The sequence below is a fragment of the Trichomycterus rosablanca genome, chromosome 4 (genome assembly GCF_030014385.1).
Source record: "Trichomycterus rosablanca isolate fTriRos1 chromosome 4, fTriRos1.hap1, whole genome shotgun sequence".
Taxonomy (NCBI): Eukaryota; Metazoa; Chordata; class Actinopteri; order Siluriformes; family Trichomycteridae; genus Trichomycterus; species Trichomycterus rosablanca.
The window spans coordinates 42,229,001-42,247,619 of NC_085991.1; the positions used below are offsets into that span (position 1 = coordinate 42,229,001).

Here is an 18,619-nt window from a genome sequence, read left to right on the forward strand (position 1 = left end):
ACTTTCTTAAGATCAGCTATGCATCCAAATTGGGCATCTAGGAAAAAAAGCCTTGGTCAGAGAGGTAAGAAAGAACCCAACTGTTGCTCTCTAAGACCTATAAAAGTCATGTGACTGGAGAAGCTGCTGGAGGGACAACCATCTGTGTAGCACTTAATAAACCAGGCCTTTATGAAGTTGCAAGAGTGAAAACTGTTAACTCAAAAGCTTAGTAGAGCCCACATCCCAGCTAACAAAATTACGTTCTGAGAACGTTGCCCAAACATTCCATTTTGGTTGTGGGAACGTTGCACTGGAATGTTCCCTCAACGTTATTTTGTCCGGTTTTCTTGATGTTCTCAGAACGTTTGTGTTAAAGTTATGAAAACGTTCATAGAACGTTACCTAAACCTCATTTGCAACCATAATTTAACGTTCTGGGAACGTTGTCTTGGAATGTTCTAAGAACATTTTAAATAAGGTCCTCTGAACGTCCCCTTAACGTTCCATTTTGGTTGTATGAATGTTTTATTAGAACGTTCCTTCAACGTTATTTTGTCATTTTTTTGTCAGTTTTCTTAATTTTCTCAAGACATTTAATACAAGTTAAAGAATATACCCAAAAACATTTTTAAATGTTTTAAATGTTACTTTAACATACTTTTAACATAACTACAGGTAATGTTACTCCAAGACAATGTTAATCCCTTTGTCTTTGTGATATATTGGATGAAGGAGATTGCAGGCAGAGAGAGAATCTGTTTAACTCTGCACATTTATTCTCAACATACACACACATTCATGCTTCCAACCCGTTACATGTGCATTCACTTAGTAATTCTACTGTCATTATCTTATATAGTCATTAAGTATTTACTGCCACCTTCTAACCGTTAACTAACTTACAGTTATATATCACCAAATACAATTCTAATATACTACAGTCTTGAACCCCCCAACACCCTCAGATATTACCATTAATTAAAAAAAATATTTGAATCACTCTAATAACATTTGCTATGTGGTCTAATTCAAACAATTCATGTGATAATACTGACATAAACGGAGGCAAAATCAATGCAAACATATTTATTTTAAAAAATGTTTTATCATCATCAATCCAATTCAATTGAATGAACGAAAAATAAAAAAAGAGTTGTAATATGTAATGTGGGTTACACTTGATAAAATTCAACTTGTTTTGGAGCAATATGATGAATATTTTAAAAGCTATTGAAGTTATTAATGTGCTGAATATTTTAAATGCTATTGAAATTATGAATAAAAATCTGTTTTTTATTATGTAATAAAGGGTAAAAGTGTCAGTATAAGAGTTGTAGTATGTAATGTGGGTTACACTTGATAAAATACAACTCGTTTTTGTAGCAAATTGATAAATATTTTAAAATCTATTGAAGTTATCAATATGCTGAATACTTTAAATGCTATTGAAGTTATGAATAAAAATCTGTTTTTTATTATGTAATAAAGGGAAAAAGTGTCAGTTTAAGAGTTGTAGTACATAATGTGGGTTACACTTGATAAAATACAACTTGGTTTGGAGCAATTTGATGAATATTTCAAAAGCTATTGAAGTTATTAATATGCTGAATACTTCAAATGCTGTTGAAGTTATGAATAAAAATCTGTTTTTTATTATGTAATAAAGAGTAAAAGTGTCAGTATAAGAGTTGTAGTATGTAATGTGGGTTACACTTGATAAAACACAACTTGTTACTGTAAGGTTCCTGCGGCATTGGGTGAACTACCTCTGGTCCCCGGCGTTGCAGGAGTTACAGAGCCAATGGAACAAAGGGCTTTAAACCAGAGGACTACTAATTAATGCTGACAACCTGCAGCTGTGCCTGCCTATTTAAGCAGGTACTGTGCAACCACAGGTTGTCGTGCCTTCTGTTTAGTTTGGTTTGGTTTATTTTATTTAGTTGGCTTTTTCTTTATTATTTTTCAGATAGGTTCCTCCCCAGCCTCGGCGAAGGATGGCTGGTGGAATGTCCATCTGATTTCCTGAACTACGTTTATACGAGTTCGGCTTCACTTTCCCAGCGGCGCTGAGGCGTGGCTGGTGACATAGCCGTCTGGTTCCCTGGACTGCGTTGAGGCGAGTTCGGTTTTTTCTCTCGTTTCCTATAGATCGGCTTCTTCCCAGCGACAGCAACGTGCGGCTGGTGCAAGAGCCATCTCATTCCTCGGACTGCGCTGAGGCGAGTTCGGTTTTCTCTCTCGTTTCCTATAGGTCGGCTCCCTCCCAGCGGCGCTGAGGCGTGGCTGGTGACATAGCCACCTGATTCCCGGACTGCGCTGAGGCGAGTTCGGTTTTCTCTCTCGTTTCCTATAGGTCGGCTCCCTCCCAGCGGCGCTGAGGCGTGGCTGGTGACATAGCCACCTGATTCCCGGACTGCGCTGAGGCGAGTTCGGTTTTCTCTCTCGCTTCCTATAGGTTGGCTCCTTCCCAGCCGCGGCGAAGTTTATTATTATAAACTTATTATAAAATAAAAGTTTAGCAGGGCACAGCTTGACGAACGTCTTGTTTTCATCTCCCACTGTAAGTTGACGACAACAGTTTAACTGTCGGTAAGATCTTGTCAGATTTTTGTGTCCTTCAGTGAGCTCTGACATGTGGCAGGACTTTCATCTTCAGAGAAGTACACAAGCACGTACTTTGGCAGACTCATGTTTCAGAATAAAATAACTGAAAACATTTGTATTTCGCTTAAAGTTCTGTGTGGAGGCAGAGACGGTTGGTTAAAATAACGGTCTCAAGTCCAGTGCGGATGTGCGCATGTGCAGAACGAGGTGTCCAAAAAATAATGGTTTATTCTAAATATATTATTCAATCAAATATTAAATAAAGCAAAACTGTTCAGTAGGAAGCAATGAATTCAGTCTTACAGTGGTGCATCTCATGACCACTTCAAATCAATGTAAATCAGAACGTTCATATAACGTTACACATTGAACAGAATATTTATCAAGGTCACGTAACGTTTATAGAACGTTCTATTAACGTTCTTGTGAGACCGTTTGCTCATAATATTAGGAGAACTTTTACATAACGTTAGTGAAAGTTGTGGGAACATTCCCTGTTAGCTGGGATGGAGTTTGCTACACGACATGAAGAAAATAACGGCACGTCTGGTGAAAAACAGGCACTGCTTATCAATTAGGTAAAACCAGAGCGGTAGAGAGAACGGCTCTGGGTAAAACCATACCCACCATCAAACATGGTAGAGACAGCATCATACTATGAAAGTAGTGGCAGGGACTGGGAGACTGGGAGTGGCTTCAGGGCAAGTCTCAGAATGTCCTTGAGTGGACCAGACAAAGCACAGACATGAAGAAGATGGCAGTTTGAATATGTTTGCCACTCTTTGCCAGTCTTAATAAGCTTGAAAGGACCAGCCATGAAGAATGGAAAAAGCTGATCAAATCCGAGTTAACGTGTTCCGTGTTTTCAGAGTCAGTAGGCTAGTCTGTGGGGTAAAGTGCACTGACTAGTGCTCACAGTCGGATTGAGACGCGCCCGCACTGGTGGCATTTTAACCGGAAACAGTTGTAATTTGGCGCGGCGCAAGCTGGTGCTAAAGATAAAAAGGGAAACGGTCTGTTTCTTTTTACTTCTTTTATTTTGTATTTTTGTTTTAGGTAGAAATATTAATCTTTAGAACTTATTAATTGTGAATTTATAATGTGTTTTTAATTAAACTTTAAGTAGCTGAAACGGTTTTAAGGTTGACTTTGTTTACGTACGGAACCAGTTATTTGACAGTTGCAGAATGATTACGGAAGGACAAGCAGACAATAATAACGGTATGTAACATTTATAATAATGCATTTATACATATTTATGTTATTTAGCTGTTTAATAAATATACATAATCTATTAAGATTGTGTCTCCTAATGTGAGCCTTTTAAATAAGTGTACAGTGTTTCATATACAGCTGGTCTTTATCATAATGCTTTATACGGTATAAGGACAAAAGTATTGGGACACCCTTGTAATTACTGAATTAATGTGTTGTAGCCACAACAATTACTAACAGGTGTAATAAATCAATGATATAAAGAAAATTATATGCCTCCAACTTTGCAGCAATAGTTTATGGAAGGCCCTTTCATGTTCCAGTATGATTGTGTCCCTTGTGCACAAAACAAGGTCTATAAAGACTTGAAGAAAAGCTTGGTTTAAAGAAAGTCCACTAAGTCCAGACCTCAGCCCCAATGAACAGCTTTGGAATAAACTGGAACATCAATTTAGGCTTTCTTGACCATCAGTGACCAGTCAGTTAAATGATCTTTTGACTGAATGGGCACAAATTCCCGCAATTCACCTCACTTGCATGTCTTTGGACCGTGGGAGAAAACCGGAGCTCCCGGAGGAAACACACACAGACATGGGGAGAACATGCAAACTCCACACAGAAAGGACCCGGACCGCCCCACCTGGGTATCGAACCCAGGACCTTCTTGCTGTGAGGCGACAATGCTAACCAGAGCCACCGTGCCGGCCCTGATCACACAGCGGTCACTCTGTTTTAATGCTAGTTGTTATGTCCAACAAGCTCATGGTCAGGTGTTTAAATACTTGGCCATATAGTGTAGGCATTGTTTGTTTTAGGGTAGTGTAACACATGTATAGTCTTTATAAAAAACTGATCGCACTCAATTTATTTGTGGAAAATAAAGGTGGTAAATGTAGTAGCATGTAATAAGGTCAACTGATTATCTTACATGGATTCTCAGTATTTTTAAGTTTAGTTCTATTGTCTTTAGCGTTTTGTCATTCCAGTCCATCCACTTTATCCACACAAGAATGTCCTCACAGTTCACCGATCTATGGGGGGCTTCACACTGGTCATTGGATGCTTTAGAGCATCATTGATAGATACCCTGTAGTGTATACATGGACGTATTTTGTTCCGATTGAGCTATTAGTCAGATTGTTAACAGATTATTAGGCCGCATGTTAATGTGGCTACTGAGGTGTGTTTAATAAGTGCTTTCCTTGAGTGACATAATTACAGTAACAACTTAATTATATATTAAAGACTTTCTGTTCTAAAACCTGTTGTTTTTTATTGATAATGCATTAACTAATTTTATGTCTCACTGCCATGAAATAAGAATTTAGGGACGTGGTGTAAAGTCAGGCCCCTGTGCATGAAACCATTTCCTGATGTTGCGCTTGAACTGCTTTAACTTGCAGCACTGCCAAAGTGTTTTTGTTCTGTACAGGATACAGATAAAAAGGTAGAGAATTTCAAAAATGATAAAATATATCTTTACGTTACCCAGACTGCTCTGTCAAACCTTCCAGAGACAACTAGTATCTAAGTGTATTATGTCTGAATTCCTCTTTGTTTAATCAGATGATGCTTTACCAGTTGCTTCCCTTCGTCTGCTGGTGCCCCCTCTGAGACTCGTCTCTGCGGCCATGTGGAAGGTGATGCAGCAGCGGGATGTGATGCATTATGGAAAGCTGGTGGAATTTTTGACGTCGATCTCGGAGTCTGTACCCGGTTTGCTGACTTACAGACATCAGGCCAAGCTGACCATAGGACTGCAGTCTCGGGTACGTTTTAGGATAATTTTGGTATTCTTTTATTTTTTGTCCTGCACTGTCACTGTATTGTCTTGCACACATCTATATACACTGATCAGCCATAACATTAAAACCACCTCCTTGTTTCTACACTCACTGTCCATTTTATCAGCTCCACTTACCATATAGAAGCACTTTGTAGTTCTACAATTACTGACTGTAGTCCATCTGTTTCTCTACATATTCTTTCACCCTGTTCTTCAATGGTCAGGGCCCCCAAAGGACCACCACATAGCAGGTATTATTTGGGTGGTGGATCATTCTCAGCACTGCAATGACATGGTGGTGGTGTGTTAGTGTGTGTTGTGCTGGTATGAGTGGATCAGACACAACACTGCTGATGGAGTTTTTAAACACCTCACTGTCACTGCTGGACTGAGAACAGTCCACCAACTAAAAACATACAGTGTCCTGTGACCTCTGATGAATGTCTAGAAGATGACCAACTCAAACAGCAGCAATAGATGAGCGATCGTCTCTGACTTTACATCTACAAGGTGAAACAACTAGGTAAGAGTGTCTAATAGAGTGGACAGTGAGTGGACACAGTATTTAAAAACTCCAGCAGCGCTGCTGTGTCTGATCCACTCATACCAGCACAACACACACTAACACACCACCACCATGTCAGTGTCACTGCAGTGCTGAGAATGATCCACCACCCAAATAATACCTACTCTGTAGTGGTCCTGTGGGGGTCCTGACCATTGAAGAACAGGGTGAAAGCAGGCTAAAAAGTATTTAGAGAAATAGATGGACTACAGTCAGTAATTGTAGAACTACAAAGTGTTTCTATATGGTAAGTGGAGCTGATAAAATAGACAGTGAGTGTAGAAACAAGGAGGTGGTTTTAATGTTATGGTTTGATCGGTGTAATTATGTGACACTATTTTAGTGTGGTTTGAAATTAAGCCACAATGATTTAAGAAAACTGATTTTAATGCATTATAAAGGTTTGATAGTCCTGCAGTGCTTAAATCCCATTAGTTGTTTTCACATTGCTTTACATTACCACTGTTGCCAGTAGTCATAAAACTATGACTTTTTTTTCTAGCTGATTTTGGAGCAGCTTCGTGTGTCCCAGTCTCCCGACCCAAAGCTCATTTTCTCACAGCTGGAGAAACTGCATGCTCCCGTCCTGCCTGACAAGAAAGTGAGTGACCAATCTCTGTCTATTTCATTACTCTGTCATTTCATCTGTCATTTACTGCGGTTCTGATGATAAGTATGAGTCCTTTTCCACACCTTTTAATAGATTTGGAAGGGCTTAATAAAAAACAGTATGTTTACATCATGCATCATGTTATATGCTAGAAAAAGGATCAGAAGGTGGAGACGGCTGTTAAAAACTTCCACGCCCTCGTGCAGACTCTGCATGAGAATCCAGCAAGGAGAAAACAGTTTTTCCAGGTGAGCCAGCTGATGTAGGGATGAATGTTGGATAAATACTTTGCATATTTGCATATAAAACACTTTTGTATGTAACCTTTGTAATTTTGTATGTAACCTCAGGAAGAGTTTGCCTCTCAGTACGGTGCACAGTATGATTCTGCTCTAGAAAAGCTGATGTGGGAGTTTTTAACCAGACTGGACCAGCTGCTTCCAGTACCAGACCTCACTCAGGTTGCTTTTACTGTATTTGTTTCTCTTTATGAGCTCAGTTTGATGTCAGTTGTGTTAGTTTTCACAGTATTAGAATTTGATTGCAATCCAATCATGATTTTAGGTTCATTTACTGAGAGATGCAGATATCTGTTGTTCCTCATGTACAAATCTGAGCGGATGCTTGTTTGAGGTGCCCTGCCCTGCGATGGATTGGCATTCTGTCCGAGAAATTCCTGTCTCGCGGTCAGCGTTTCCTGGTGAAACCGGACCCGATGTAACCCTGACCGGGATAAAGCAGTTGATGAAAATTAAATGAAAGATTAGCTGGTAATCATGATCCTGTGTTTATAGATGTGGTACCAATTTTAGTTCCATGACCCTAAATGTTAGCTCCACGCCTTTTTAAACAAATCTTATACAATACCAGTTTTACTGTGTATTCTTAGTTGTAATGTTTTAATAAAAGTTTACATTGAGATGTCATTTAGCGACCTAGATAATCATATAGCCTTTGTGCCAGTGGAATAACATATCGTCGCTGTCCGATGAAAAACACGTATCTCCACTTTTAGCGGTTTTCACGTGTTCACTTTCACACTTGTTGATTTTGGGTATAAATCTCTGTCTGTCCATAGCAGTGAATATCAAAATGACCAATGAAAAGATGAAAAATCATGCAATCTCTTTAACGAGTATCTCCATTGGCTGCTACACCTGTCCATCAAACCACGTATCTCCTCCTCCTTCCCCTCTGGCGCTGTTTGAGAAATGCGTCATGTTTGATCTATACAGTTTATGAAACCGAGGGCCTGATAAAGATATATGTTTATTTCTGTGCTGAATTGTATCCAAATTGCGCCATCTGTGGTTTGTTTGCACCGTTACAGTCAGGTGAAAAAGTTTTTGCTTTTTCCTGAAAAGTTGGGTTTTTGGAGATACATGTTTTTCATCGGACAGTGACGATATGCTAGTTTATTTTTCAACAAAGTACAAATTAATAGAAATAGCTAAGATTTTTTAAATGCTGATAATATGAGATTATTATTATTTCAGTTAATCCTGGTCAGGGTTGCAACAAGTCCGGTTTCCGCAGAATGCCAATTCATCGTGGGGCCTTAGGCACCCCCACCCCTCATAAATAGCCAATTCTGTCTGTGTAAGAAACCACATAACTCAACCAATGCAATAAGTCAATAATTCAATTCAATATTTATTACTATTTTTTAACAAATGCATACATTTTAATAAAAAAAAGTGATATTGCACTTTTATTAACAAAAACATTGCCAAGTCGAAAATGATGATAGTCTAACTGATGTAAGTGGAGAGATATCTGTACTGTAACAATTTACTTACATTTCAACATTTTAATGAAAGCTGGGGTTTTTTTTTTTATAAAACAATTATTTTAGTGCTACAAGCAAAAACTGACAATTTTTCCTCTCATTTATACATTTTTTTTAGTTTTCAAAACTTTCAATTCAAGGGGAAGTTATATGTAAATTTTCGATATGTATAGATGGGTGCTCGGGCAGCACACTTGTATTAGGCTAGTCAACCACCGCTGTGATCAGGGTTTGACTCTCAGCTGTACTACTGTCTATCAGCCGGGCGTCTACACAGACATGTGTCTGGGGTGGGAGCCCTGCGATGGATTGGTGTCCTGACCAGGATTAAGCAGCTAATACATAAAATAATGAGCAGACACTCTGCCACCTATATTATCAAGGGTTCAGAAAACAGTCACTGACTAAAATTGCACTGACTGCAATTCTCCGGTTAATATAGTGGGAGAGCCAATAGTTTAGGCACCGAGTGCCACTTTGACTGTGATATTAGATTTGTTAATATTGATAAACTCTTGCAAGTTTTCTGACATGATCAGTGGTTTTATTGCACATTTGGTGGGGTTTTTTGTGTTATGTTTTTTTTTTATGCTGATTCATGTATGTTTCAGACTGTGTCATGGCTTACATCTGCTCCTGCAGTCCTGGAAGAGTGTGCACGCTCAGCATCACAGCCACAACTCCTCAGGACTCTGCTGCAGCACGAGAAATGCCTTGGACATGTAGATTCAGCAGGTAAAAATTACTAAATGAAAGAAATGTATTGGAACACATACACATTAGCCCTACAGGAGCTTTTATGATATACCATTCTAAAGCCATAGGCATTAACATGGAGTTGGTAACCCTTTGCAACTAGAGCTTCCACTCTTCTGGGAAGGCTTATTACAAGATTTTGAAGTGTGTCTATCGTATAGTTTGTATAGTTTTGCCCATTCATCCAGAAGAGCATTTGTGAGGTCTGATGTTGGATGAGATTCAGTCAAGTTAATCCATACCAAACTCATGCCTTTATGGATTTTGTGCACGTCATGCTGCAGGGCCTTCCCCAAGCTGTTCCGCAATGCTGGAAGCATACAGTTGATCAAATTGTCTTGGCATGCGAAACTATTAATATTTACTTTCATTGGAACTAAGGGGTCACTGCCAGCTCCTGAAAAACAACCCTATAGCATCATCCCTCCTCCACCAAACATTAGTCAGCACAGTGCAGTCAGGCAAGTAGCGTTCTCCCGGCATTCACCAAACCTAGACTCGTCCATCAGACTGCCAGTAGAGAGCATGCTTTATCACTCACACAGAACATGTTTTCACTGCAGAGTCCAGTGGCGGCGTGCTTTACACCACTCCATCTGACGTTTGGCATTTTGCTTGGTGATGTAATGAATGTTGGTAAACAGACTGCATGGCTAAGTGCTTCATTTTATGGGACTAAGCGACACGTGAATTTAATAAATTTAGTGACCCAATATACACCGATCAGCCATAACATTAAAACCACCTCACTGTCCATTTTATCAGCTCTACTTACCATATAGGAGCACTTTGTAGTTCTACAATTACTGACTGTAGTCCACCTGTTTCTCTGCATGCTTTGTTAGCCCCCCTTTAATGCTGTTCTTTAATGGTCAGAACCACCACAGCACAGAGCAGGTATTATTTGGGTGGTGGATCATTCTCAGCACTGCAGTGACACTGACATGGTGGTGGTGTGTTAGTGTGTGTTGTGCTGGTATGAGTGGATAAGACACAGCAGCACTGATTGAGTTTTTAAACACCTCACTGTCACTGCTGGACTGAGAATAGTCTACCAACCAAAAACATCCAGCCAACAGCACCCTGTGGGCAGCATCCTGTGACCACTGATGAAGGTCTAGAAGATGACCAACTCAAACAGCAGCAATAGATGAGCGATCGTCTCTGATTTTACATCTACAATGTGGACCAACTAGGTAGGAGTGTCTAATATTTTAAAAACTCCAGCAGTGCTGCTGTGTCTGATCCACTCATACCAGCACAACACACACTAACACGCCATCACCATGTCAGTGTCACTGCAGTGCTGAGAATGATCCACCACCTAATTAATACCTGCTCTGTGGGGGTCCTGATCATTGAAGAACAGGGTGAAAGCAGGCTAAAAAAGTATGTAGAGAAACAGATGGACTACAGTCAGTAATTGTAGAACTACAAAATTGTAATTTATGGCTGATCGGTGTATATTTGTTGATTTGTTGAATATCAAAATGTTTATTCCTCTTCTCGTTTTCCTTCTCTTTCAGGATCTGTTCCTTCTTCCATCGGGGACTCCATCCTTTCTTCCCTTTCCCTTCCCCCTTCTGGCAAAGTACGGGACACTGACCAGTCAGGATCCACTCCCACAATGAACATCCCAAGTCCCACTCCATCAACACAGAGATTCAGCAGACAAACTAGAAGAAGCACATCCCAAATTGCACCAGTTATCGGCTCAATTACTAGTGAAGACCTGCCACAAAAAGGAGCAGCCAATCAGAAGATAGCATCAAATTTGAAAAAGAATGGTGAAGTGGTAGAGCTCAATGAAGTTTCCGATTACGCTAAGATCAGAACAAGATCATGTAAGGAAAGGGACATTTTACAAGCTGTTACAAATGAGGAGCGACGTGTAGGAAAAATGCTGAGTATAGTTGCTAACCAGATATCCACAAGCAGTGAGGTAGAAGATGAGGACGAAACTCGAGTCAGAGCAGTGAGGAGTGAGGAGTGCCGCAGGAAAAGTGTAACAGAAAAACGACAAACAAGGAGCGAGAACAAAGCGGCAGGAAAGCAAAAGTTGCAGAAAGACGAGCTAGAAAACAGCAGCAAGATGGACGTGAATGCGCAAGAAGGTCAAAATCTGCCGGCTGTCATCGCTTCCTGCGTGAAACGTCAGTCTAAAGTCATCGTCCCGAGACTGTCTATCTCTGAAGTGTCTCGGACCGTGCTGCTAAACACAACGGTCGAGAAAACCCAAGCTGCAGAGTCTCCGAGCAAACCTGCCGTAGAGGGTGTGGCTGCAGAGAAGAATGATGATCCCGTAACACGAAAGAGGAAGCTCAGCCCCACATCCACACCTCAGAAGAACCAGACTGGTTTTATTGCTAAGCAGTGAGAAGAACTCAGTATCAGTATATCAGTGCATGACAATAGATAATAAGTATTCACTCCTGTGTAAGAAGCACAAATAAATGACTGATTAACACAATGTTTTAGTTTCCACTATGTACCAAGATTTGTGGCTGTATTTCAATAACATTTGAGTTTTCTTTTTATGTAGAGTGTGCCGAGGCTCTCCTAACATCCCCACAACAATGCCCATAAGGATGAAAAATCCAGGTAACTAGACAACCAACAAACAGTTAACTCGATAATTAAGTCCTGGTCCAATATGGCTTTAAGTGGAAATTTTCATGCAAATGACGTTTATCCAAAGTAGTTACACATCCCACATGTGATGAAGCCATGCGAGTCAAAATAAAATGCTTATCTTTAATTAGATAAGATTATCCAGACTCGGGTGACGCAGTGTAATATTACTCTGTCCCACCATCAATACGATCCAGGTTTGAATCTCAGCTGTGCTAGACAGACACGATGCCTTGGGGTATTCCTGCCTTGTGCTCTGTGTTTTCCAAAGCTAATGATAAAAATGAAACACAATGAATGATTATACAGAATGTTCTGCCATAGTTTGTTGTGATAACCATTATAAGTTAATTAAGTCAGTAGTCCCCACCCACCGGGCCATTTTTTACCAGGCTGCACAGAAAGAATAAATAGAGATGGATAGAAAAGCAGTTTTCACTGCTTCCGTTTTGGGTGTTATTGTCTCCTATCACCCATAGATGGGAGCAGAGTCTTGTTGCAGCGGAAAGTGCTGATTTTCAATCATTTGTGAGCAGTTAGGTTAAATACTCCTGCCTCCGCCGGGCCGTGAAATTAAGAAGAAAGGAGAAGGTATACTTTATTTGTCATATATACATATGCAGGTGTACCGGACAATGAAACTCTTCACATATCCCAGCTTGTTTGGAAGCTGGGGTCAGAGCGCAGGGTCAGCCATCATACGGCGCCCCTGGAGCAGACAGGGTTAAGGGCCTTGCTCAAGGACCCAACAGTGGCTGCATAGCAGAGCCTGGATTTGAACCGCCAATCTTCCGGTTGACAGCCCAAAGCTCTACCCACTAGGCTACCACTGTCCCAAAAAAAATATATCTCATATGAAACCGTGGTGCAAAAAAGGTTGGGGACCGCTGAATTAACTTACAAATAAGAAAAAAAACTTTAAATGGAAGCTTGTGAACACAGTTTGGAATGAAATGTTAAACTGCATTTATAAAGCTGGCAATAAACAAACAATTCTACAATTACAAGAGTGCCATAGGAATCTCATGGAGGAAGATGATCACCACTGAGCAGGTGTACAAGATGGCCAGAACAGAAAACTATTGAACCATGTTATGCCCTGCAAGTTACGTTACTTTGGGCATGTAAAGAGACACCCACATGACAACAATAAAGGCAGTTTTATGACCAGAATTGTGGAAGGACACAGGGAAATAAGATGGATTGACATGATGATGTGGATTGCATTATCGAAGGCTAGTCTGCTACAAGCAACACCAAACAGAGGGCACCTCTGAATTTTCTTCAATATGTGTACACTGACTTCTAAATGCAGGTCGAACTTCCTTCATGCTATTTGCTAAATAGAGCCAAAAAGAAAAAGCAGAATTGCTTTAGTTAATCTTGAATTAATCATCACAATTGTTTAGCCAGTTTAGAAACTAAATAGTTGCACTTTTTTGCTCCTGTATTTTGGGATCACTGCTGCAGATCATTCTGGTTCTCAGACCTGAATTGGCACAGTTTTTATGCCAGATACCCTCTGTATTTTTATCACTAAGACCACACTGTCAAGTGCATCTTCCAATGAGTGGGAGGTTTGTACAAGATCATCTGTATAAACAGTTGATGCAAATTACATCTAATGGTGAAATGATCCACCAGAACAGGGAAAACCAAAAAGCTTGTTGAGCAAAAAACCTCCAAATTGGTACATTAAACTTAACTAATGTTTATCGATCACGTGACTAAAGAAAAAGCTGGAGCAGGGTCTCCCTTCTCACCTAGCAGATTCTCACCCCTTGCCAATATAAAGCTTGCTTGACTGGGCAGTGACACTTGCGTCATAGCTTTCCTAAGCTAGTTGGCTGTTTGTCACTTTATTTTATTTTACCCATACTGCTGTTTTACTACACTCTGATGTCTTGTTTACTAAAGAATGAAGCTGTCGGCCATGTCCTCTGAATGATAAAAGAATAACCAAAATGCAGCAATTAATAATTTATTAATAATGTAATGATTATATGATAAAGTATTAAAATACAATGAATTGTAAGCGATTCCAAATGGACATTGTTGCAAAGAGCTGTTACCCCAGTGCATTTATCATTTTTGTCTTTAAAGAACGACACTGTATACCCAGGGTTAATATTTCTTTCTGTTCATAGATCTGGTCTCTCCTGTACTTGAATCCACTGAGGACATTATTGTTGATTCAGAAGATGAAGCTCCAGAGAAAATGAAAGGACGGGTAAGCAGTTTTAAGCCAGTAAATTACAAATCCCATTTCCAAAAAAGTTGGGACATTTTAAAAAATGCAGTAAAAACAGGGATGTGGGATTTGTTCATTCTTTTGAACCTTTATTTACCTGACCAAAGTACAAAGACGAAAAATCCAGTGTTTTCCCTAAACAAGTAAATTTTATTTGGTAAAAATAAACAAATTTAAAATTTGATGTCTATCACCGTGTCCCATCACCTTTGGTGTTAATGACACTTTTTAATAGACTTCAGCTGCTTAACAGTTTATGGCTTTGGTCTGATTCTCTTTCGATCCATCTCAGATGAGTCTGGGCCCAGAGAACGCATTTTGCATATAATTGATGTAGCCATTTGTTTGTATTTCTGTCAGTTAAATAAAGGCAATAACACATTAAATTTTTGTTTTTATTGCATTTTACAAATTGTTTCAACTTTTTCAGAAATGGGAAACTGAAAGTGTGCATAAAGTAGTTACTGATTTACTTGTATATAACTTTGCATATCTATTAAAAATCATGATAAAGGCGCCCGGGTGGCGCAGCAGGATGTTCCACTGGCACACCAGTGCCGAGATTCTCAACTCCTCGGTTCGAAACTCTGCATTGCCAGCGGTCGGCTGGGCGCCATCTAGAGGGCATAATTGGCAGTGCCTTCAGCAGACTCGTTTATGCTAGGGCGGGACGACCGGACTATGTGGGTGAGGTCTTCAAACACTGTGTAAGGACCCTGATTGGCAGATAGAGGCGCCTTTGCAGAATGCATGGGTGAAAAGGGGTTCCGTTAAGGGCTGCACATGGGTCGGAGGAGGCGTGAGCAGCAATATACCTACCTCGACTGCAATCAGGGATCCCCCAGCAGCGGAAGACAAATTAACTACACTAAATTGGGAGAAAACGGGAGAAAATGCATGAATTAAAATAGAAAAAAAATCATGATAGTCAATTTTAAATGAGCAGGATACTGTATTATTGTGCAATATTATTATGCACACATGAACACATCCTAAGAACATATCACTCATTATTTGCACATGCATACTTGTATCACTAAATTGGAGCTAAATTAGCACTAAATAAGTGCTAATGTTATATTAATAGACCATGATAATTTTTTCCTTGCAGCTGTTTACAAAACGATACTGCAAGACCAAAAATGACACCTACATTCCCACCTTACATGAATTCTGGAGTCCTTCGTTCTTTCGCCGTGACCTCCTGTCTCCAGGAAACGGGTGCAGATGAAGCTTAATGTAACATCTGGTTTGATATTCTGTTAGATTTGGTGCTACTTTTTACATTAGGTATTTGTAAACATTTTTGAACATGAAATATGCACATGATAGTAATTTTGCTACATTGTCTATATATTGTACATTAAGAACAAGATGCTACAAATTACCTTTTTAAACTACGTATATTATTAATACATATTAAATAAGCATAAGGCATATTTATGCATGTTAATATTATTTTATTAATATTATACTTATATATAATCACGGAAACTACCTATGTAAAGCATTTTAATAATTAATAAAGATTTTTCAGTAAAACTTTTATTGTTCTTTTCTGACCCTAAAATGTTGGTTACTTTAATGTTTTACATCTAAATGAAGTAAATGGAGTCATTCTCGGAGCAGTGCAGCAAGGCATAACAGTAGTGTTAATTACCTATCTAAAATATTTAACCCACCCCTTACCCAAGAAAAAAAGTATTTTAGCTCTTAACATTTCTGCAGTTAGATTTTTAAATGAAGTCAGTTTAATGATACAGCAAGGACATTTAAGTTTGCTTCAGATGTGATGCTAATTAGGATAGACCTGCAGAGTTCTGGGACACAGTTTTATGGAGTGACGAATCAAAAGTGGAACTGCTTGGCCATATTGATCAACAGTTTGGTGCGAAGCTTATGACGGCAGAGTACCATGACCACGGTCGAGCATGGAGGTGTTCAGTGGTAATGAGTGTTTTTCTGCTGCAGGATCTGGCAATCTTGACCTTGTAACCATCTTGGCTTTACAGAAATACAGAGTCATTTCGAAAAAGAAGGTTATGTCGTCTGTAGTGAAATTGAACATTGGTAATTATTGGACTTTTCAGCAAGGCAATGATCCCAAGCTCACTTTCAAGTCAAATAAAGTTTGGTCCTGGAATATCCTGAAGTGACCTTTTCAGTCTCCAGATTTAAATGCCATTAAAATATTTGGTGGTACTTATAGAAAGCAGTTGCAGCACAAAAGCCATCATTTACATTTTCAGCATACGCTTTTATCCAAAGCGACTTACACAATGAGCAATTGAGGATTAAGGGTCTTGCTCAGGGACCCAACAGTGGCAACTTGGTGGTGGCGGGGCTTGAACCGGCAACCTTCTGTTTACTAGTCCAGTACCTTAACCACTGAGCTATTACTGCCCTTCAAACCTCAATGAGCTGGAATCTTTGCATGAGAAGAATGGGCGAAGATTCGAAAAGAGGGGCGTCAGAAGCTTGTTAGCACCAAAATTGCTTATTAGAGGTTTTTAAGGCCAATGGCTATTCCATCAAGTACTGAGATTGGGGTTGAATAATAGTGGACATAGTGGAAAATGGACATGGGCAATTCAGCAAGAGAACCTGATGTTTTTCATTTCAACTCAAGATTATGTCGATTTATGTTTTAATTTATGTTTTAATCTATACACAGTACTATAATATATTTTAAGTTGAAGGGGTTGACTATTTCAGTTTATGATTGTACAGTCATGTGAAAACGTTAGGACACCCCATGAAAACCTTTGTCTTTTTGAACATATTTAAACATATGAACATTTGAGCTTCATTTGAACAGTACTGAGAGATGGAGCTTTTATAACTAAACAAAAAAATTTTTTTAATTACTTTTAAACACAAGTTGTAAAATGTAATGAACAAAAATGGAAATTTATTGTGAGGAAAAAGTTAGGACACCCCCACATTTAATACTACTTAAAATGTCTAAAATTAGAATCAGGAGCACCACATCAGCTGCAATGATTAAACCATTGTTAGAGGACATTGGAGTTTTATTTAAACCTCAGACATAAGTTTGGTTTGCCTATGATTGTTGAAGTGAGTGGTATCACCATGGTGAGATCTAAAGAGCTTTCTGAGGCCTTCAGAAATAAGTTTGTAGATGTATATTAGTCTGGGACAGGATTTAAAAAGATCTCAAAACAATTAGAAATCAGCCATTCCACTGTCCGGAAAATAATTTACAAGTGGAGAACATTTAAAACAACTGCCAACATGTTCAGGTCAGGCCGTCCTAGCAAGTTCAGCCCAAGAGCAGACCGCAAGATGCGTAAAGAAGTCTCCAATAATCCTTCAATGTCATCACAGGACCTACAGGTAGCTCTTGCCACAGTTGATAGGAAGGTACATGCATCTATCATCAGAAAGAGACTGCACAAGTTTGATTTTCATGGGAGGTGTGCAAGGAAGAAACTCTTGCTGTCAAAAAAACATCAGGGCACGACTAAAATTTACCAGAGAACACCGAGACAAAGACCAGGACTTCTGGAACAATGTGCTTTGGACAGATGAATCCAAAGTTGAATTATTTGGGCACAGTAACAGAAGACATCTTTGGCGCAAACCAAACACAGCATTTGAGCACAATAACCTCATACCAACTGTGAAGCATGGAGGTGGAAATGTCATGGTTTGGGGCTGCTTTGTAGCAGCATGGCCTGGCAAGATCTCCATTATAGAATCCACGATGAATTCTTCACAGAGGGTGCTTGAGAAAAATGTAAAAAACTGTCCAAAAACTGAAGCAGAAGTGGACCATGCAGCAGGACAACGACCCAAAACATTCCAGTAAATCCACCAAGGAATGGCTCAAAAGAAAGCCCGGATCTTAATCCTATTGAGATACTGTGGGCTGATTTGAAACGGGCTGTGCATGCAAGAAACCCCTCAAACCTCACACAGCTGAAGAAATTCTGTATGGAGGAGTGGGAAAAACTTTCCACCAGTCGATGTCAGAGACTGGTAGATGGTTATAGGAAATGTCTAATTGAGGTTATTTCAGCCAAATGGGGAAATACCAGCTATTAGGGCATAGGGTGTCCTAACTTTTTCCTCACAATCAATTTCCATTTTTGTTCATTACATTTTACAACTTGAGTTTAAAAGTATTTTTTAACATTTTGTTGTTTAGTTATATAAGCTCCATCTCTCACTACTGTTCAAATGAAGCTCACATGTCCCTATGTTTAAATATGTTCAAAAAGACAAAGGTTCTCATGGGGTGTCCTAACTTTTTCACATGGCTGTATATGTGTTTGCTTGCCTGTATCTACATTGGTTTCCTTTTAAAAACATGCTGGAGTGTGGCTCACCTAATCAAAGTTAAATGTTCACAGAATAGGTGCCAGCTTCTCTGTTCAGAGAACTGATTCATACAAAATGAGAACATC

The 18,619-nt window shown here is 39.4% G+C and overlaps 1 protein-coding gene across 4 annotated transcripts; it reads left to right on the forward strand.

The window, feature by feature from the left end:
* The first annotated feature begins 3,666 nt into the window (after nt 1–3,666).
* Nucleotides 3,667–15,674, forward strand: tinf2 (TERF1 (TRF1)-interacting nuclear factor 2). 4 transcript variants are annotated; one of them, XM_062994325.1, is made up of 10 exons: nt 3,667–3,807; nt 5,368–5,570; nt 6,655–6,753; nt 6,915–7,010; nt 7,113–7,223; nt 9,163–9,286; nt 10,834–11,680; nt 11,850–11,908; nt 14,086–14,168; nt 15,301–15,674. In XM_062994325.1, the coding sequence occupies exons 1-10, from the start codon at nt 3,774–3,776 to the stop codon at nt 15,418–15,420; spliced, it is 1,776 nt and encodes a 591-aa protein (XP_062850395.1). In that variant the 5' UTR covers nt 3,667–3,773; the 3' UTR covers nt 15,421–15,674. The 4 variants fall into 4 exon arrangements, 3 of the variants coding, with proteins under 3 accessions (XP_062850395.1, XP_062850396.1, XP_062850397.1); XM_062994326.1 differs by having other exon boundaries at nt 5,383–5,570; XM_062994327.1 differs by lacking the exon at nt 3,667–3,807 and adding an exon at nt 4,289–5,248 and having other exon boundaries at nt 15,301–15,673.
* Nucleotides 15,675–18,619: the final 2,945 nt, after the last annotated feature.

Bases quoted from the DNA above. Each gene is read 5' to 3' on its own strand.
- tinf2 (XM_062994325.1), top strand. From the start codon at position 3,774: ATGATTACGGAAGGACAAGCAGACAATAATAACG. The intron at 6,754-6,914 runs GTGAGTGACCAA...GTTATATGCTAG, and splicing joins CCGTCCTGCCTGACAAGAAA to AAAAAGGATCAGAAGGTGGA. The intron at 9,287-10,833 runs GTAAAAATTACT...CTTCTCTTTCAG, and splicing joins TGGACATGTAGATTCAGCAG to GATCTGTTCCTTCTTCCATC.